Source organism: Thermobia domestica, chromosome 17, assembly GCF_964235325.1.
Source record: "Thermobia domestica chromosome 17, izTheDome1.hap1.1, whole genome shotgun sequence".
Lineage (NCBI taxonomy): Eukaryota > Metazoa > Arthropoda > Insecta > Zygentoma > Lepismatidae > Thermobia > Thermobia domestica.
The window spans coordinates 113354295-113376898 of NC_137470.1; the positions used below are offsets into that span (position 1 = coordinate 113354295).

General features: G+C 36.9%; 1 protein-coding gene across 2 annotated transcripts in view; it reads left to right on the forward strand.

Moving 5' to 3' along the window:
* Positions 1-9911, forward strand: part of LOC145674300 (solute carrier family 53 member 1-like) — a 149855-nt gene extending 139944 nt beyond the window's left edge. Inside the window, exon 11 of one of the 2 annotated variants that reach the window (XM_081744154.1) lies at positions 3651-9911. In XM_081744154.1, the coding sequence (XP_081600280.1) occupies positions 3651-3888 (238 nt within the window). In that variant the 3' untranslated portion in view covers positions 3889-9911. The remainder of the gene's footprint in view (positions 1-3650) is intronic. The other variant, XM_081744153.1, reaches the window with a different exon arrangement.
* Positions 9912-22604: the final 12693 nt, after the last annotated feature.

The following is a 22604-nucleotide window of genomic DNA, read 5'->3' on the forward strand; positions in this document are numbered from 1 at the left end:
AAGAAAATGTAGTAGAAACCATGGAAACACAAATTATGGAATGAATTAAGAAAATATGTAGTTACTAAGGGTCCTTTAAAACTACAGATTTCTGACAAAAAAAAAAAAGCCAATTTGGTAATTTCGTATCTGTCAAATAATTTTAGATCACATCACTTTTTTCTAAATCTCGTTATTTGCAGGTCATGATCGTCACTCTTCAAAGTATAAAGGTGAAAAGAAGGTAAAAGGTCAATATAGCACGTAAATTAAAAGAGCTGCATACTCGTCGTGAAAATCCTAAGAACTAAGGAACACGGTTCTCATCGTCAGCTTACTTATTTAGTCATCCTTTTCTACTTTCATTTTGCCCAGGTTTCTGATAAGATCTGCAATTCTTTCTATCTTTTGCTAGGTCTTTGCCGTTTTTTTCATTTAACCTCCCTTTCATCTAGAGTCTTTGTTACGCTTTTCCCTTTCCAGTAGCTTTTGCCCGCCATACCTTTCGCCGTATCCTGTTGTTCTTCATTCTTAGTACATGTCGTAGCCATCATGCATATGTATTTTCTATGTTCATTTTCAGAGCTGTTACTTGCAGTGAGTCTCTGATGGTTCTGTTTCTAATTTTATCAGTTCTTTGTTTATTATACTGTTCTTAGAAATCTCATTTCCATTGTCTGTAGCTGATTTTATTGAGTTGTTCTTAGTTTCCGTGTTTCAGAGCTCTATATTAAGGTGGGTACAAAGGTTGATTTTTACACAGTTATTTTTGTTTTCACGCTTATCTCTCTTTTGTCAATGAATCCTCTGTTTATCGCCTCAGAGAGTTTTCATGCTAACCGTTTTTTATAATCATCTCATCGATCTTCCCATTTTCGTTTCTTAGTGACCCCAAATATTTCAATTGTTGAACATACTCGATCTCTAGGTTTCCGCATGTGATTGTGTATTGTTCTGGCTTCTTACTGACAATTACAGTTTTTACTTCCATTATGCTGGGAAGAATTTTCGTTCTTCCACCAGCTTACTGAAGTCTGAAAATGGTTAAAAACCTATAAGCGTATGGGAAATTGAAAAGGATAAAATATGAAAAGGATTTTTTTTTTAATTCTTCACAGCTGTTTACTATTATTAACTTTTTCAGACTATAGGAGCCGCGGTGGCTCAGTGCTAGAGCGTTCACCTCTGCTGCATGGGGTTCTTGGTTCGATCTCAGCTCGCGCCAAGTGAACTTTGTGGTGGACAAACACCGTGTGCGTGTGTTTTCTCGGGGTACTCCAGTTTCCTTCTACTTTCTTCGTTTCACTATTTCCTTCATTTCTCATCATCACAGTCTCCTTTACCCTAGCCGGCATAAACGTGGGACGTAAAACTTAAAAATTTCATTTCTTTCTTTCTTTTTCTTTTTCTTTCTTTTTTTTTTTTTTTTTTTTTTGAAACTACTTTAAGCTGATGAAAAAGACCGTGTTCCTTGAAAACGTTCCTCATTTCTTGGGATTATTGCGGAAAGTGTGATTCTTTTTATTTTACTTACTATATTGATTATTATCATTGCTCGCAATTTGTGCTTCTGGATAAAAAAGTCATTGAGTGAGAAGAATGAACCAGCTTAGCACAAACTCATATAATTAAAAATAAATAAAATAAAATTAAAAAGGAAACACAGTTTTGTTCTTATCCTAAAATGATACTAAGAAACTAGTAGAAATCAATAACTAATAGTGCTTCGAAAAGTGATTACAAAGAAATACTTGCCTTTTCATGAGCATCTGCAATTTTACTTACCAACAAAGTAAAAATGTATCCCCAAATACTATATCGTTGCGCGTACCCACTGATACATCCACGGATACCCGCATCTGCTCAAACCTCTCTCTATATAAGATTAACAGAGTATTTGTAACATACAACCCTCAGCGTTGTGACTTAAAAATTTCGTTACCCAAAAAATTTGACGGTTTTCAAATTTAAACTGTGACTAGGCTGATGATTTCATAAATGGTATTTTATTTCCGAATTGAATTGTAACTCAAAGCGTTTTGCTTACAAAAATTAGGCATAAATAATGCCGCTCCTACGTTTTGAAAATTACATTTTTGAAATGATATTCTTCATTGTCAAGACATTTTTCCCCATTGTCGAACGGTAACGTGGTTTTCCTGAGAGTCTCTACTTTATGACTCAAGCTTTTCCCGGAAATTTCTAACCCAGAACAGGAATTTATTACAGCTTGGAACACTATGATTGCGATGAATGTTAAATTTCGGTAAATGGACGGTCAGTAATAATCATTTATGTTTTTAGAAAACGTCCCCGAGATGATTTGTTGACTGAAAGACTTTGAGCTTGCTACAAACTCAGGTCAACCTCAACAATCATGGCTACGCAGAATTTATCTACGAAATGTAAGGAAAGGAAGAGCAAAGCGTTCAGCTACTTCAGTCGTGAATACAGTTCTTTAAGACGTTTGAGAAACATGTTTAAAAAAAAGTAATTTTCGAAAGGTTGGTGCGATACGTTTCATACTAATTGTTGTAAGTAAAACGCTTTGAGCTATAGTTCAATTTGGAAATAAAAGACAACATTGAAAAAAATCTGAACAAAATTTCAATTTAAAAACCGTCAGGTTTTTCTGCCGGCCTCTATGGAGTAAAGTTAGTAGTGGAATTGTGCATGACGTCTTACGGATACAATAATACTGTTTTTTTGTGTACGTATTCGTTCGTTGATTAAGCCTAGCTTTCACACACTGTTCATATCTATTGCTAAAGGTTGAAATTTAAACTCCTTTCTCCGCCTTTCATGTTACAGGCCAATTGCTTAAATGTAATCCTGCTTATATTTATAGATGACTTATAGCTGTCCTGAGATTGGCAAAGTTTTAATTGAAATAGATGTAGTAGTTTTTAGTTAAGTAAATCATGAAAATAATTGCACTCACAGCTCCTTATGTTCGTACAATGAATGCTTCTTTTTTATTTCGTTCGAATTTGTGGCTCTTCGTTGGAAGAACAAAAGTTCAGATTGCAAGGAAACAGCCAAGGCTAAAATGAATATATGAATATATATATGTATTTTAGTCTTAGGATTTTCCTCATAGCTTGTGATTTAACTTACTTTCGTTTATCCGTGAGAGATCCATAATTTACCCCCAAAATATAGAAACCTTGTGCAGTCAGTCGCAAAAATACAGTCGGCATCTGTCCGTGCTGCATGTTCTTTTGTCAATAACTTCGATAAAATGTATTTATTTAATTATGTATTTATGTATGTGTAGCTTGACCTGTTTTAATGGTAGAGAGCTTCTGCCATTCGATACGTAATGCATTTATACGTGTGTTCCATTATAACTTTCGTAATAAATAAATAAATAAATAGAAGACCGAAATATCGATTTTTCCACAAACCAGTTTCCGTTTTTAAAAAAATAATAATTGGTTTTTGCTCATCCCTAGTAAAATTACGCAAATTCACCGAACCATTTCCTCAGAGAAAAAGGGGGGAACAATGAAAACGTAAAATGGCTCCCTAGTATGAATCTAATTTTGTGCTGCCTCGCAGTGAATTATAAATTTGCCGTTAGTGATTTAGATTAATTCGTTAAGTGTAATTTTAGCCTGAATAAACTATAGCATTGCTTTCTAATCTTGTTTCATTATTGTTTTGTGCAGACGTTTTGTGTGGAATTTCTTTCGTCTTGAAAACGAGCATCTCAACAACTGCGGTAAATTTCGTGCTGTTCGGGACATATCAGTGGCTCCAATGGACACCTCGGACCAGGTCCAAATCGTGAAAATGATGGATGAGGAAGACGGCGTTATCAATCGTAAGAAAAGAAGAAGAAATTTGTCGAGGGATACCACTCATCTGCTTGTGGATATTGATGGTGCGGACGGTCCAAATAAGTAAACACTAACAAGTATATAAGAATTGTCATGTATCTTCCGTATCGTGTTATTATTATTTATTTATTAATTCTTATTTAAGATCATGAAATACTCAGTATGTTAAGTTCAGTATTTTTTATGTTAGAAGCAGGTACCTGAGGACTAAATTTTTTTGATGAATGTGGGTGACTTCTACTTATGTCGTCATAGAAGAGAAAGAAACGAATTTATAGTAATTATACAGGGTGTTACGTAAGTGTGTCACAATCCTATGGACTTGTGCTCAAACGTGAATAGTTTCGAAATTGTAGGGTGGCGAAAGCATGAAACATGTGAACTTCGAAGTTTATAGCTCCACTGCTATGGGATGTATCGTAGTCGGGTCAAGGCACCACTGAGTAACTGGTATGTGAACTATTCAAATATCCATGTTTAAGAATGCTCCAGTCCTTGCATACCAATTTTTAGACAATTAGATGGAGAGTGATCAAGTACTCCCAAACGGCCTCTCTAAAAATGATTGTACAAGTTCCGGAGGTTCTGAAAGGTGGATATTTGGATAATTAACATACCAGTTCCTCAGTGATGTCTTGACCCAACTAAGATAGATCCCATAGTAGTGGAGTTATGAACTTTAAAAGTTCACTTATTTCACGTTTTCGGCATCCTATAATTCCCAAACCATCCACTTTTGAGCACAGGTCCATATGAACTTTTTTTTCCTTATTTTGATGTGAGGAATCTGTTTCCAAAATTTTATGACACATTTATTTAACACCCTGTATATATATATAATGGTTATAAATCCAGATGCACATCACTAAAAGCTTAAAGTTTGTCGCTACAAAGCTAAAGGAAGAAAGTTCAGCTTCAGAAAACCATATACAAGAATTATTACATTAGATAAAGCTTTCTCCCCTTGGCTTGTAGCCATAAAGTATGTGATGTTTAAAAATACACGGCCAAAGTTCCGAAATTGATCTTGGCATAGAAGAAAGAAAGATAGAAAATGTGAAACTTGGATTCGCAAATGCTTATTCTCTGGAAGTCAAACATTATTTTTTGCCCTGAGCTCACTCGTGTCTAGCGTACGCGCTTTTGCCGCTGGAGACCCGGGTTCGATTCTCAAAGGGAGTTCATATGGTTCAGTTCTCATGTTAAGCTCGGAAATTCATTGTTGTACTCAAACACGGCCGGCTCTACCATATGTGGAATACGTGCATTTGCCTTGGACGGGCAGTTTCGAGGGGCGGAAAAATTTGTCATAACTATATAATTTAAAATTAATATTTCTTGTTGGAAACAGATTTCATGACTTCTGAATACATTTTCAGAAATTCTGTTCACATAGATCCTAGATTTGTTGTCTTAAATACTTGCAGGATTAGGTAAATACAAAATTACATATTATAAAAAGAAATTCTTAAGAGTGTCGTCGTATGAGATGTTGATAGTCCTACTTGTCGCGCGTAGAATGGAGAGAATAGCTAGGGAATGTTTTACAATATCGTGTGGAATGGTATGTTTCACCTTCTCGTAGTAGGAAAGACTCTTTCTGATTGACTACACATTACGAGTTGATCCAAGAAACATCACTGTTTGTTTTGAGCACATTCAATTTGCACTGGGAACTTACGGAAAATAATTTTTCCAGTAGCTTAAATAATTAAATGCGCTATATTCACTTGCTGACACATCCGAAAGTTTTGAACGCAGTGTTCTCTACTGCATGTCAATATTGTCATAAGTACGTAGAAATGTCTAATGTTAGTGGGAAGAAATAAATGTTCATGGCAAATTTGTTGAGCGATAAGAAGGTCTACGTCTCATATAGCCTCGACGTTGAACGGGATGCTAAATTCTATCAATTACTTTTACGATCTTTCAGACGACTACTTGACTGCAAACATGTATGTGAGGTAGTAAATTATAGCAGCTAATTTATGTTAATGACCTAAGCCGGTGGAGCAAGTGGGTGACACTTAGGTTGTCATAAAAAAAGTATTTTGAGTGTCATTGTGCTTGGGGAAAATGCATGCTTTCATGTAAGCATGAAGCATCTAACGCGGTGCTCCTAAGCGGTGGTTCATAATAATCACCAACTATGCCTGTGACAAGAAATTTTCTTTGTGGTGAAATAAAACACACATCACCTTGATATTTCGAGCACAGCTCGATCAAGCTATCATCGACTAACACAGCCTATCTAACAATAAATGTAAACACAAATATCCTGTACGCATAACGATTCATAGTCACTATAAAGACTAATACATAACTAACTCCAGGCCATCTAATACCGTCACTATGATTCATTTCAAGTTGTACTTGTTTGGTTTTATTTTTCGACTTGAAAAATCTTGATTAACCTTTTAAGAAGGTCACTCGTAGAAACGACCGATTTTAGTTGATAATTTTGGTTGATTGTCTTAAAGAAGTTTGATCGCATGTATTTAAAGTTTCTAAAATGTATTTTGTTAGTATCCCAATAATATCTACTCAAATAATTCCGAGGTATCGATTGCTTATGTCATCATCTAATAGTCTTGAATACTCATTTCTCTGTTGCCATATTTTATAAAAAATGTCCTTGTTTTATTATCAATAAGGAACCCTTAAACTCTATGTTGATAGTTGACACTTTTCTGCTATAATTTTGTGGTACAATATAATTTTCATATTTCATGATTTTTCATTTCTCCTTGTAGTGTATGAGAAAATGTGTAGTGCTCAATGTTTTTGAACAAACTGGGCCGGTATTCACCATGAATATGCTATAGCAGTTATTTCCGTACTTCTCTACGTGTCAACCGATACACCTTCGTTTTGTCGTTACTTTAGGGTGTCTACTGGTATTTGAAACTGGAAGTTTGTAGATACTGAATATATTCTTGAAATTATTGTGTAATGCTGGAGAAATGTTAATATTCCCTTTGAGACCACTCCAGTTGGCAGCCCCATCATCTGGGTGTAGGTGCTGATACGGCTAATTGGCAAACTGTTGAAAAACTAGCTAGTTCCTTAAAGAAAATGGATAGTATTTATTTTATAACACAAGAGGGCTGAATTTAGGCCAACACAGTAAAGGTGAATGTGGATTACGACAGGCATTCTGGGAGAAATTATGTTCAGAGAACACTTACTTTTTATTTATTTATTTTTGTTTTAATTTATTCTAACCCACGAATTCTTGTGCACTCTTTCTACACAGTATTAGAATACTGAAGAGTTTGCTTTTCCGACTATTTCACAGGCTGATAAATATTATAGCATATGCCGTTTAAATGTAAATTCAACCCCGAAAATTGGGGGAGGGTGGAGATATATAAAAATGATCGATATCAGAGAGGACTTCAGTAATACAGGGTGATTTTTTAAAAACTCACGGATTTCATTTGGGTCTAGAATTTCTAACTGAAGTTCGATTTTCATGCGGTTTGTAGCAAATGATCAAGGAAGGATGGGAGATTTATGGAACTATGTTTACTGGTTTAAATTCATCCGGAGTAATATCGACCATGCCTCGAGAAAAACAGCAAATATTCGTCAGTGTACCTTACAACTGGAATGAGGTGCGGTGCGGTGTGGAGATTTGAGCTTTCTTCGTTAGATGGCAACCTCGCCAAGGTCAATAAAAAACAGGAAACTAGGCAGTTGTATTGGGAATTATACTGTACAGTTCTGTGCTACTGTGCGAGTACGATCAGAACACAGTGAGTGAGAATAGTCTGCTCTTTGGAGCAACAGGAGTTTATCGTTAAAAGTTTTTGGAGAACGAAATCTGTTGTTGCTACACAAAGGGCATTTAAAAACGAATTTGCCTTACGTTCTGCCCTAGAAGGAACACAATATTGTAGCGTATGAATAAATTTGAAGAAACAGTATCGCTTCTGAGTGAGACAGGGAAGCATGGGCTCCGCAGGCACGTGTTGTGGAAGATGTCAGGTATTGACCCTTAGGTCGACCAAGAAGTCCCTCCGTCGTTTGTCTCAAGAAACCGGCTATAGTTAGTCAGCATGTGATTTATGAGTCTTACCACTGACACTTAATTTATATTCTCACTAACACTTAATTTGTATTCTGCAATTTCGCTTCAAAAATCCAAAACCTCATTCAAATTGTAAGGTATACTGGCGAATATTTGCTGTTTTTCTTGAGGCATGGTCGATATTACTCTGGATGAATTCAAATGAGTAAACATGGTCCCATAAATCCGCCATCTTTCCTTAATCATTTGCCACAAACCGCGTGAAAATCGGACTTTAGTTAGAAATTCTAGACCCAAATGAAATCTGCGAGTTTTAAAAAAATCACCCTGTAGTAAAAAGTGACTTACTAACTGAACATATTATTAAATTTTCTTATTTTAACCCAGCGGGTGCGTAATTGACGCTGGTATTGAAAATATATAAAGTCAGCTCCAGTAGACATCCTATTCTTGTTTTCGATATGAACTGCAGAGTGACAAGATCGGAGCAGGCATGAGTTTTCATATTTGATAGAGTCAGACTGTACTGTTATTATCGTGATAAACATCATGTAGAAATTATCCACACAAGCAGAAATGACGTGTACAAAGCTACTATAAAATAAAGTTAATCTGATTCGCATTTGCTGAAAAATATTAGAAGCCAAAAAAGTGTACTTTGGGGGAAATGCTAAGTTGGAGGCTTTGTTTTCCTGAAGATATTGACAGAAGTTATGAATGCTTCTCTCTCATTTAAGCGCAATTTTGACGGTTGCAAAAGCAAGCGTTAAAATATAAATCCTAGAGACTGGCAGGTGTTGCAAAGTATTGATCATGTTACCTTTTAAATGTATATAATACACTGTTCTTCCAATCTTCAGGTCGATTTAAATTGAAAATTTTGTTTCGTAAATACAAAAATGAAAAATTCCTGAAAATTGCATTTATATAAATTTAGAAAAGAAGGTGCTGGTACTGCGTACCGCCAAAAGCCAATTCTGAATTTACAGGCTGCACGCTTTTGAACGGAGTGTAACTCCCTTTGAAACGACAATGAAAAATCACAAAAGAAAGTTATAAACTGTCAACGATTTTTAAAAAAATAGCATAATATCGGTATGTGTTGGACAAAAACATGATTTTCCAGAAAGACTAAGCATTTCATTTTTCGTGTTGACAATTTATTTTTGTTGCCTACGTATTAAGGATACACTTCGGAAGTTTTGCCGTGTATAATGAAAACATCCTATGTATCGAACTCACTGGTTACTTTAATTCAGAGTATTAATTAGTAGTAGATCTTGATAAATCAATTTACATCGTTTTCTAAGAGAAAGGAAGCAAAACGCTAGAGATTACTTGTACTTTCTCTTAATATATTGTGCAGGCTAAACTAATCTTTTCTCTTAAGTTTTATTTTTCTTCTTTTTTCTTTGTTAAAAATGAGAAAAATTCTGTAATTCTGAATTCTGTAGTTGACAGCAGCTTCTAATTTTCACGACACAGTGTAAGTTCTGTACTGATTGTCTTTATTTTATTTATTTATTTTTTTTATTTGTCTTGTGTTAAGATTCGATTTGTAAGTAATGTTTTTTACAATTCTTCAGGAGTTCTGAATGTTAACATGGTTAACTTGCAAACTGACCCTTGTATTGTACTTGTGATATGGTCACCAAAGTAATGATTAGCATATACGTGAATGACATTTCTTTTTTTAAGTTACTGTTTCTGTTAAAATGTTGATTAATATGCGTAGGCATGCGCAGAAGCGCTTAAACTGGAGCATTTTTACCCCGAATAGTCTGCTCCAAAAATCTAATTTTTTCATGAATGTTTACACTATATCAGGGTACTTGAAATCCACAGCGACGCAGCTTCTGTCGCCATTTTGTGTTTTCTTGATTTCAGGCGTTTACGTTGTTTTCAATATCTCAGCGTGTATTTGTCCTAGCAAATTGAAAATTGCTGGGCGTGTCCAACTTGTGCAGAGCTAAAACTTTGTCTTCTTAACATTTTTGCCTAAAACCACTTTAAAGGGGTGAAATCAGGGCCTGCGGTAGCATCATTTTTGGACATTGAAGACATGTTTGGGAAGACGAAGTAACTGACGTAGAGATCTGAATTTGTGTGTGTATGTAGTCCAGGGTCATAAGTTTATACTCAAAAATTTGCAGGCCTGTAGCTGCTCCCAAATGCCTGAAAAAATATCGTAAATTTGGGGAATGATGCCAATTTGCCATATTTCACTGTCCAATAACTCCAATGGGCCTGTATAAAAAAATCTGAAATTTTGGGAATAGTTACTCCTTTAGTATACCATAACACACAACAAAGCGCGTTTTGTGTTTTTGAGCAGAAGGGCGTCAAAGTATTAAGGAATGACATCATCCTCTAGGTGGTGTTTTGTTCACAAATTCAACTGGAAATTCGTTGTTGTGAAGTGAAATAAAATAGGATGAATGGCTAGTCCACTCAAGGCTCTTAAGCTCCTTTCTTTCCTCTAGTTGTGACTCACTGTCTTATCACCCACAGCAGCACTGGTGAAGAGTGCCGCTATCAGCAGAAGGCGAGAAAAGTCAAAACGCACACTTGGCGGAAAAAAAAAAGGTCCGTAAGTACTCATTATTGTTTGCTATATCAATGATATTCAAAACATGATTACGCTTGTTTTAACTGTCAACTCATGCAAGAGACTGTTGTCCTTTCGTTTGATCTACGTTCCCCAGTCCGTGAACATTCACTCACTGTAAACACTGAGTGGGGTATGTAAATTTAACGAAAGGACAACAGTCTCCTGCATAAGTTGACAGTTAAAACAAGCGTAATCATGTTTAACAAGCGTAAAGGAGTAACTATTCCCAAAATTTCAGATTTTTTTATACAGGCCCATTGGAGTTATTGGACAGTGAAATATGGCAAATTGGCATCATTCCCCAAATTTACGATATTTTTTTAGGCATTTGGGAGCAGCTACAGGTCTGCAAATTTTTGAGTATAAACTTATGACCCTGGACTACATACACACACAAATTCAAACCTCTACGTCAGTTACTTCGTCTTCCCAAACATGTCTTCAATGTCCAAAAATGATGCTACTGCAGGTCCTGATTCCACCCCTTTAAAGTGGTTTTAGGCAAAAATGTTAAGAAGACAAAGTTTTAGCTCTGCACAAGTTGGACACGCCCAGCAATTTTCAATTTGCTAGGACAAATACACGCTGAGATATTGAAAACAACGTAAACGCCTGTAATCGAGAAAACACAAAATGGCGACAGAAGCTGCGTCGCTACGAGATGTTTTAAAAAATAATGAATTGTGGTTTTCAAGTACCCTGATATAGTATAAACATTCATGAAAAAATTAGATTCTTTGAAGATAGTCGAGCGGCACATGCTTGATCACTTAGAGTGGATTGACTCTACTACTGATTGATCAAAAGGAAATATCTATATCTATCTATCTATATCTATCTATCTATCTATCTATCTATCTATATATCTATATATATATATATATATATATATATATATATATATATATATATATATACCTATCTCTCTCTCTCTCTCTCTCTCTGTATATATATATATATATATATATATATATATATATATATATATATATATACAGGGTGGTCGTGCATGAATGTCGGAAAATTCGTGAGATGAATCTACAGGTAAAAACAAGCAAAAAATGTCATATGAACATTGGGTGAATGCGGCTTCGTTTGGACGCTAGAGGCGTCTGAAATGTCATCTTCCGAGGCGGCAATTTGCAATATCTCAGGAACAGAGAGAAATACGAATGTCGGGTCAAAACATATCAAAGGAAACCCCATCCGAAGAATCCAATTATGCATAAGTGGTGGAGAAACAGTGGCGGCGCTAGAGGGGGGCACAAAGAAAGTGAATGAAACATGGAGAAAAGTGAACAATTTACACTGAAAAATTGTAGGAGGGGATGTTATATGGAACATGCAGCAACAAATGTTAATGAACAAAGGCAACAATGGCTACGCTGTAGGGACACTATGAGAGGTGGAATGTTGAAATACAGTATCATTTTAACGGAGAGAAATAGAAATGTCGGGTGAAAAGATATTAAAGGAAATGCCATCCGAAGAATCCAATTATGTATAAATGATGACGAAACAGTGGCGGCGCCAGGGGAAGCACAAAGAAAGTGAATGAAACATGGAGAAATTTGAAATTGGTGAAAACTCAACTATTTGAAAGCAATCAGGAAACAAGGAATACAACTCTAGGTGTACTGTATGATACATGTCCGATGACAGAGGGCGCATAGCTACAGTAGGTGGAACAAGGGGGCGTGCAGAGCGTCGCGTAGTAGTTAGTTATAGGAGTAGTGAAAGCGTGGGTAACGAGAGCGTTCGCATCGAAGGTGCAGAGGACAGCGCACAGTTCATTCGTACTGAATGGGGCAATGACAGTAACAGCACAAGCGTTTTAGTGCTACACTCTACAGGCAGGGCAGTAATCCATGTGTATGTGAATGTGGTTTACTTTGTGTCGTGTGAAACAGTGTTGATGTTGACAAGCGCTATGTGTAATGCACCACAATGAATAGGGTAGTATACACTAACGCCGAAATGGCAGATATGCATTTGATGTACGGCTTAGCGGAAGGTAATGCAGAAGAAGCACGTAGGTTATATGCGGAACGCTACCCAGATCGACAAATTCCAGCACCGGGGACGTTTATTCTTATTCATCAGCGATTGCGGGACACTGGGTCATTCCTTCCCAACACAGACATTCCGAGACGACAACGCGTTCGAACACCCTCCCTGGAAGAGAGGGTACTCCGACATGTAACCCGGAACCCGAGTATTAGTACCCGACGAAATGCAAGGCAGGAACACGTTTCGCATCAAGTCGTGCTAAGCATCTTGCATAGTAATAATCTCAGACCATACCACGTACAACGAACGCATGCGTTATACGATGGTGACTATAAAACCCGACGACGTTTCTGTCGTTGGTTATACCGCCGCTGCCGTGTATCACCAGCCTTTCTAACACAGGTATTGTTCTCGGATGAGGCATTATTCACACGGGATGGCATCGCAAATTTCCACAATGACCATCGATGGGCACTCAACAACCCGCATTCAATTGTAGAGACGAAGCATCAACAGCGTTTCCAAGTGCATGTGTGGGCTGGTATTATTGGCGACAACGTTGTGGGACCACATTTCTTACCACAGCGATTGAACGCAATATCGTATCTCCAGTTTCTGACTCAGAACCTACCTATTCTGCTTGAAGATGTGCCACTGACGACACAACAGTGTATGTGGTTTATGCATGATGGCGCCCCTGCCCACTCATGTCACACCATTCGTGCATATCTGAACAAAATATTTCCACGCAGGTGGATAGGTCGTGGTGGAAGACAAGCATGGCCCCCACGTTCACCCGACCTGAATCCTCTAGATTTTTTCCTGTGGGGTTACGTGAAGAGTCTCGTGTATACACGGCCCCTGCATGATGTTGAAGATCTTCGCCAGCGTGTATGTGCTGCATTTACCACATTACGGCAAACGCCAGCGATATTGGCACCAGTTAGAGAATTCTTACGCCATCGTGTAACTGTCTGTCTCGAAGAACAAGGAGGACATATTGAACAGCTGCTATAGAATGGCATTATGTCGACCATGGTAAGTACAATACCTCTTGTTTTTACAGTACACTGGGTCTCATCTTCCATACGTGTTTTTTACGATCTGCACGTTTCATCACTAAGAGTGTTTAACAGTTTATTTGCAGCTCCCATGCGCCGCCACTGTTCCGCAGTACGTGTGCATAATTGGATTCTTTGGATGGGATTTCCTTTGATATCTTTTCACCCGACATTTCTATTTCTCTCCGTTAAAATGATACTGTATTTCAACATTCCACCTCTCATAGTGTCCCTACAGCGTAGCCATTGTTGCCTTTGTTCATTAACATTTGTTGCTGTATGTTCCATATAACATCCCCTCCTACAATTTTTCAGTGTAAATTGTTCACTTTTCTCCATGTTTCATTCACTTTCTTTGTGCCCCCCTCTAGCGCCGCCACTGTTTCTCCACCACTTATGCATAATTGGATTCTTCGGATGGGGTTTCCTTTGATATGTTTTGACCCGACATTCGTATTTCTCTGTGTTCCTGAAATATTGCAAATTGCCGCCTCGGAAGGTGACATTTCAGACGCCTCTAGCGTCCAAACGAAGCCGCATTCACCCAATGTTCATATGACATTTTTTGCTTGTTATTACCTGTAGATTCATCTCACGAATTTTCCGACATTCATGCACGACCACCCTGTATATATATATATATATATATATATAGATAGATAGATAGATAGATAGATAGATAGATAGATAGATGTTTCCAGCTATCACGCCAATCTGCAGCTCAATATTTAATTTACGGTGCGAATGTATCAAAGTATGAGCGCCAAATTAACTTCTACCATCTTTACTTCAGCGTGGTCCGGGGTTAAAAGTATTTAAAAAAAAAAAAAAAAAAAAAAAGTCGAACAAATCTGGGACTTTGCTGTCGATGCTTCCAAGTTCGTCGTCCCAGCCCCGGAAATCACACGTGAAACAAGAGACGCACTACTACTGCGCACTGCCACAAGCGCTATGATTGGTGAACCTTACCAAGCACTTAGTTGACTTTCTTTATACGTAATTTAAAAAACGTAGTCTTCGGCGAAATACATTTACTGCTTGTGAATACAGAAGTTCGTATATTCCCATGATCTACGAATAAAGAGTATTGTTTTAAAACTAACGTCACAAGCAACGGGGTGAGCTACTGCAAAGAACTATCTATGCTGAAGCTTGAAAAACAGACTGAAAACTTAGAGGAAAATCTTTAGTGCATACACTGACATTGTATGTGCCGCTGTTTCATTCGTGCGCATATCTTATGCCAAGGACAAGTATACAGTCCTCAAACAAAAGTGCACATTTACCCTTTGTTTTTTTGCCCCTAGCTGTAGAATGAGTGGGTCGGTTTGTTTTCGATAAGTTGCAGAGGTTACATGTTTTATACATTAAACAATAGTAATAATAATTGTAATAACGAAACATAAATGAAAAAGCGCTCAAATTGGTTTCTTCGTTGCGAAGCTAACAAAAATACGTGTACGAAATGAGTATATATTTGTAGGTGGTGTTACTAATGCAACAATATGTGGTTGAGTTCATTATACAGGGTTAGCATAAATGACTCATTCGTTCTGACAAGGCTATACTTTCTAAAGTATTACACGTACACACATGAAAGATATGTGAAAAGAATCACAAACTCACCAAGTTTATACACCTTCTGCAAATGTTCAATATGTTCCCGTTTGGTGGCACAACACACGTCCAGACGATACTCGAGCTCATTCCATACATTTTGTAGCATAGTCTTGTCAATTGTCTGCACTGCAGCACTGATGCGTTCTTTGAGCTCGACTGAGGATTGGGGTAGTGGGGGTACTTAAACAAGGTCCTTAACGTACCCCCACAGGAAGAAGTCGCAGGGCATTAAATCAGGAGATCTGGGATACCAGGTGCTTTTCCCTTTACACAAGCAACCAGTGTCCTTGAATTGCTGATATCCAGGACTGCTTTTCCGCTTAAGCACGCTAGGCACGTGCCTAGGGCGCAAAAGATTGGAGGGCGAAAAAAGAGAAAAAATTACAATACGTTGGTGCAGAAATGGTCATTTCCGGTCCGGTTGAGCTACCTGGTTACAAACAAACTGGATCTCGGTGGCTAATGTAAATGTAATACGTATAATTTTACTTTTGTTAATTGAAAATAGAGATTTATATTACTTGATAAATAAGAATACTTAAGAACAGTGTCTGGAGATAATTGGGGGGTGAAACAAACTATTAACTGTACTAATATTTTAAAAAAAAGTATTTTCTGTTATTAGTAGGCAAAAGCCGAGACTGTGGAAATCATTCCTTGTGCACTTTTTAATTATAATAATTTACAAGAGACATATAAATGCAACCTCCGTCCATTTAAAACTCCTAGCTTGTTACTCAATATGATAAACTGAACATCAACATGATGAAAGAATAATAATAATAATAATAATAAAAAAAAAAAGAAAACAACAATTATAATATACTACAAAACCATGCTACTATCCTTTCCTTACGGCTGCCGGTTGCCAGTCCGAGACACGGTGGGTCCATAGGTGGTGGATAATGGGAAGACTCTCCAAAGAGCAAAAACAAAGAAAGGGAAAAAGTAAGAGAGTAAATGAAAAATTCTTCCTGTACCAAAACTGGCAAGGTAATAACTGAAGGAGGAAGTGCTCTGGAAAAAGTGAGGGGGGGGGGGGAGAAGTAACAATTTGAAGTGCCTAGAGCGCCGGGGAGGTTAAAAACGGCCCTGCTGATACCACCGCAAAATGCTTTGTTTACGTGGCGTTTCTTTTCCATATTCTCTTCTGAAAGCGCGTTGCACAGCTATAACAGACGAAATCTGGTATATTCAAGCACACAAACACTTTTTTCTTGCTTTTCTTCCATTTTCGACAGGTACTAACCTCGTACTGTCACACTGCCACACCCGATCGAAAAGATAATGGACTTGTGCTGTCACATAGTACAAACTTGATGAGTTTGTGGTTCTTTTCATATATCTTTTGTGTGTGTACGTGTAGTATTTCTGAAAATATAGCCTTTTTAAAACGAATGAATCATTTCATGTGGTTCGGATTCCACATTAATCAGTAGGTCCACGTCTCACATAGCCTCGCTGCTGAACGGGACGTTAAACTCCAAATCAACTCAACTCAACGAATGAATCATTTATGCTAACCCTGTATTTGATCTCTTGATAGTCTCACTTTAAGAGTACAATGTTATCACAAGATACACTTCAACAAATAACTATATCTGAACTATTTGCCCCAACGTAATTTAAAAGGAACTTGATAAGTAAGATATAATTTGAAACTTTTCGACAAGAACTCTATATTCTTCAAAGGATGTTGTGTATTACGTTGCGTGATTATATTTTTAGAACGTTTTAGTAATCTTACTGGCAGCCTCCTTAGGGTCTGTGTGGGGCATATGGTTTCTAATTCTAAACGAACTCACGACAAGATTAGCGATACGATCCTCGGTTCTAAAATTAGAAATGCAAAACATAAAACCCGAGAACCATTGAGAAATGTGAAGCACGTTAGTGTGTGGTGAATTATAAGATAAAATGGTTTATAATCCCTTGAAGCTTTAATTGGTAATACTTGAGTATCTCTATTTTATGTACTTGTACTGGTATCTTATTTTGCCGTTTTGTGAAAAAAATAGTTTGCTCTCTAATGGATGAGACAAGTAATTTTGTTACTTCCGTTGACAACGAAAGTACAAGGTTCTAAAAGTTTCATTTGCGGTTGCATACAGTATGACTCCTAGGTAAATAAAACATGATCCGGTATATGATTCATATTTATGTTTCTTCAGTTGTTTCCTTACCTTCTTTATCTTCGATATATTTTTTAAAGGTACTTATTTTAGACTGTAATAAATCAATGCGTAGAGGATAATGCATCGGCACTGCAACTTGGACAAAAAAAAAAAAAACGAATTCTCTCTTTCACTACGATATAGGTCAGCATAAATCATAACCATTATAAATTCCATATGTTGTAGCACACTTCCTTGGAACGTACCGGAACTAAATCACGCGTGACCTATGCATAACTGTCAAAAGTATGTACACTCATGTCCAAAATGATTCGCATATCTATAACTGTTTTCTTGTAAGAATATAATTTGATATTGATTTTGCAGGGTACCTTTAATACTGATACTATGTGTATAATCGGGAAATGTATATTTGTGCTAAATTTCATTGGAAAAGAATTACAAATACGAAAATTAGAATGACTAAAACAAAATGTTGCTAAATGGACAAGGAAGTTTTATTTTCGTTTTATTGTTCTTATTTATTGCTCTTTTGACATGAAATTTGCCACATACATGTCTTTGCCGATTATACACATACTAACATTGTAAGAAATACCGAGCGAATTCGTTATTAAAATATAGTCTACAACAACATATTTATAGACACGCGACAATAATTTTGGGCATGAGTGTACATAAGAACTGATATTCTTATTTGCATTTATAATCATCTAAGGTAAAAATATGTACAGGGTACAACTACTTTAAGAGTAGTGTGAAAAGTAGGTTTTACGTGTTATCATATTGTCTACAGAAGCGAATTCGAATATATACTGTATATTGAATGAAAAATACATGATTGGATCGAGAATCGAACCCGGGCCTTTGAGTTACAGTGTCGATGTTTTAATCAATATGCTACTCAGTTTTTGCCCTCAACGTTCTGCTGTTCTTAAAGTTGGTGCTTAGCCACTCAGATCATATGAGCTGTACTACAACTCTTTTTGTGCTTGGAAAACCCAGTGAATACATTACGTAACACCTTTGATGTTCTGAGTGACTGATCACCGACTTCAAGAATGATGTATGGCTGTTCATAGAGCGGACTGTAATGGAGTAATGTCTAGTGGTTACTTCACCGGTACTGCAAACTGGGGACCCAGTTTCCATTCACAGTCCAGTCATGAATGTTTACACTCGTTTTATATCACTTACATATTTATACTTTATTAATTCATACGAAGTTAATTCATACTTTGTCTTTTTTACTTCCAGATTAAGTTGAAAAAAATACTCCTAAATTCCTGCATTTGAAATATCTATTAAGCAATTAAGGTACGGTTTTCGTACTTATCGAGAAAAAAAAATCCCAAGCCATCTATCCCTCTCCTCCCAACAATAAGATATCATGCTTTAAATAGTAAAAAAGGAAAAAAAAGGATGAAGTCTTAAAACATCTCATGTACACGAATGTATGTGCACGTATATACGCGCTTCCTATTGCAACAGTGTTGATTCTGTGTGTCTCATGTGGCATTTAAAATCAATAACTGTTCTCTGAACAATGCACTTTCGTTCTTCATTAAAGAAAGAAAGAAATAAAAAAAAAAAAACATTCGCACAACAAAGAAAATTTTTTCTAAATATGTGATGTTTCTCAAAGAGGCTTAACATTATTCAATCTAGCACAGGTCATCTAAGTAATCAATGTGCATAAAGATTAGCACATAGATTAGATAAAAGCTGTTGTCTGTTGATCGCACTACTCAACTGTCTATTTACTGTTTGAAGTAGAGTATTTACATTAGATGTACAAGTATAAGTTTGCCAGTGGCGGAAAATGTTCGTCCTCCATTGACTTTTTTGAGTTAATCTATTTAAATTGTTTTCGAAAAATATTTCAATAAGTGTGCACCCTAAATTTTATTGTCCATAACACAGGAACCAAAAGCCGGCACAATAGAATATTTGATGTGCTTGTATAGCAGGTCAAAGTCTACCACCTTGATAGTTTGATACACATCGGATGGCTTCGTTTGAATTCGTAAGGTATATACGGTCTAGGAGGTGTGTTAAAAAATATCAAACCTTTTGGTTGGCAAAAGTACATATATTGATTTGGAAATCTGAAATACTGGTCCCCCCTTCAAAGTAGTCTCCTTGGCAATGTACACATTTCTCCATTCTCTCAGCCATTGTTGGAAACACTTCTGGAACGCAGTTTCTGGAATGGTGAGCAACCGTGCTGTCGCATTCCACGTGATGTCTTCCCTTGACTCAAATCGGGTCTCTTTTAGTGGCATTTTCAACTTGAGAAATACCCAAAAGTTACACGGAGCCATGTCGGGTGAGTAGGGAGCCTGAGGGGACACAGAAATGTTGTGTTTCGCGATGAAAACCTGAATCAAGTTTCGCGGACACTCTCCTCATGCACAAATTCTCGTTGCAAAATTGAATGTACCGATCCGATTGAATGGTTTCCGCTTGGGCATCGCCAAGCTTTGGGCAAAACTGATTCAATATCGCTGCTCAAGTTTTTCTGACATTTTATTATTTAAAAAAAAAAAAAAAAAAAAATCCGACCACCGCTCACTACACATCTTCACTCGTTGGCCGATTACCAGCGACTGATGCTTTCTCCGGGCGGGAAAGAATTCACGACTACGCATGAGTGTTCCCTCTACATCTACACTGAAGAAAGTCTCCCGCGCTTCATTGGTTTACGCGGAAAAATAATAACGTTCGATACTTTTCTGAACACACCTCATATATATAATATGTCCTTGATTTTCCAGAAAAAAAATAATGAAGGACGAAAGAATCTCAAAGCTGCGCTCAAAATTATATGATAAAATTCCTAATCACAACAGTTTATCTTTATGGCCAAGTGGCTAATGTACATGCTGTATGTGCGCGTGATGGATTATCTTGCCCAATAATAGAGTATATACTAGCTAAAAGAAAAAAAAACAACATAAAACACTGATAGTGATTGAAAGTTTTAATACTGAAATAAGCATTTGTTATGATTAATCCACTTCAGCAGTTCGATATAACTTGAGCGAAAGAAGGGCGACAGGCACTGACTTACATGTTAAGTTCATGTTTGGATTTTTCACAGTGTGTGCAGCAAGAGTTCTGTTGACTGGATACATGTTTGTCACAAATTTCTGCATTTTTTTTTTCCTCTACATTTGTACCTTTTAAAATTTGATGATCTCCGGAATGAAATCGGAAATTTTGTATCTTTATTGGACGTTGACTTCTTAAACGAAAATATTATAATAAAGTTCACTTTAACTGAACGCATGGTTCTTCTCTTCTAGTATTTTCAAGCCCTTTTCTTTGACACTTGTTAGAAAGTTTGGCGTATCACAATTTGCCGTGCTGTTAATACAGTGATAGAATTAAGAAAATTACAAGCTTTTAAATACATATCATAAGTAAATAGTAACTACTAATACCAACATTATATTTTAAGTAATTTGTGTTTCCTTGCTCTGTTTTTCTAAACAGATTAAATTTAACCTTAAACAAACAGACATGGAAAGACGGTAGAAAAAATACACACAACTCTCACTATACAAAACCATGACACAAACAGTGTTAATTAAATTGATGTGGTTTTAGTTCCACGAAATACTCATAATGTTTTAAAGAGCATCTGCCCCATTTGCACTTAAGTTTTCACATGAAAAAATTGATATTAGAATCTGACAATATTCATGAGACAGGATTTAAGCTACAAAACATCACTGCACATACAATGAAAAGGCGTATGCCTTTTGCACTTAAGTCTCCACATGAAAAAATTGATATTAGAATCTGACAATATTCATGAGACAGGATTTAAGCTACAAAACATCACTGCACATACAATGAAAAGGCGTATGCCTTTTGCACTTAAGTCTCCACATGAAAAAATTGATATTAGAATCTGACAATATTCATGAGACAGGATTTAAGCTACAAAACATCACTGCACATACAATGAAAAGGCGTATGCATCAGACTTTTTAGAGCATGGAGCAGACTTTTCAGTAGCACATTTCCTTTTACTTCCACCGATTTTAATTGCATTTGCATTGTTACCTTTTAAGTATTTGGAGCAATTTTATTCTTAAATTTGGCTCACACAATATCCTTCTTTACGATTTGTTGACTTAGGTTTGCGTTAAAAAGAACTTTGATATAGTGAGCGCTCCAATTTAATAGCGTGCAAGATTCCATGCTCATACTGGTAATAGTTAACAAGTCAAACTAACCAAGCTTTTAAGCAGTATGTCGTTGCGTATAGTAACAGGTATACAAGCTAACTGAATATAATTCAAAACAAGCTAACTGAGAAAATCCCTATTGTCACATTTAAAACAATTATGTCTAATCGTAAAAAGAAAAAAAACTTATCATACTTCTAAAACCTTATCATAATCTCACATAAAGTGCCATCAGTACTGGTGGCTTCCATTACAAAATTCAGCACGGAAAAAATGATAGATTCAACAATATTATTTGGTCTAGGAATTAATTCGTGCGGGTGGACAAGAGATGGCGCAACGAACGGAGCGTCCCACAGTTCCGTGTATCCACACATGTGTTGCAAACCCCTGTCATCGCGTATCGTTCGTAATATAGGGCAGTGGATTAAAGCGTCAACAACACCAGTTTGTAGTTAAGTGAACATGGCGCAATTTGTGCCTGATAAAGTGTTTTTGCGGGGTGTCCTGCTGCATTACTTTAACATGCAGAAAAGTGCGACTGAAAGTCATCGTATTTTGGTGGAAGTGTATGGTGACCATGCTCTAGCTGAGCGAACGTGTCAGAAGTGGTTTGCACGGTTTAGAAGTGGTGATTTCGGCTTGGCAGACCAAGAGCGAGCTGGACAGCCAAAAAAAATTTCAAGACGAAGAATTGACAGCATTGCTCGAGCAGGATTCGTGTCAAACGCAGGAACAACTTGCAGCAGCATTAGGCGTTGATCAAACAACAGTCTCCAAACGCTTGAAAGCCATGGGAATGATTCAAAAGATGTCACATTGGGTTCCACATGAATTGAAAGACAGAGACGTTGAAAGACGAAAAACCATTTGCGAATTGCTGCTTCAACGACAGAGCAGAAAGGGGTTTCTGCATCGAATTATTACGGGTGATGAGAAGTGGATCCATTACGAGAACCCTAAACGAAAAATGGCCTGGGTGAAACCAGGTGAACCAGGTCCATCACAACCAAAACGAGATATTCACTGTGCAAAGGTTATGCTGTGCATATGGTGGGATATGAAAGGTGTGGTGTACTATGAGCTGCTGCAACCGGGTGAAATTATGAATGGA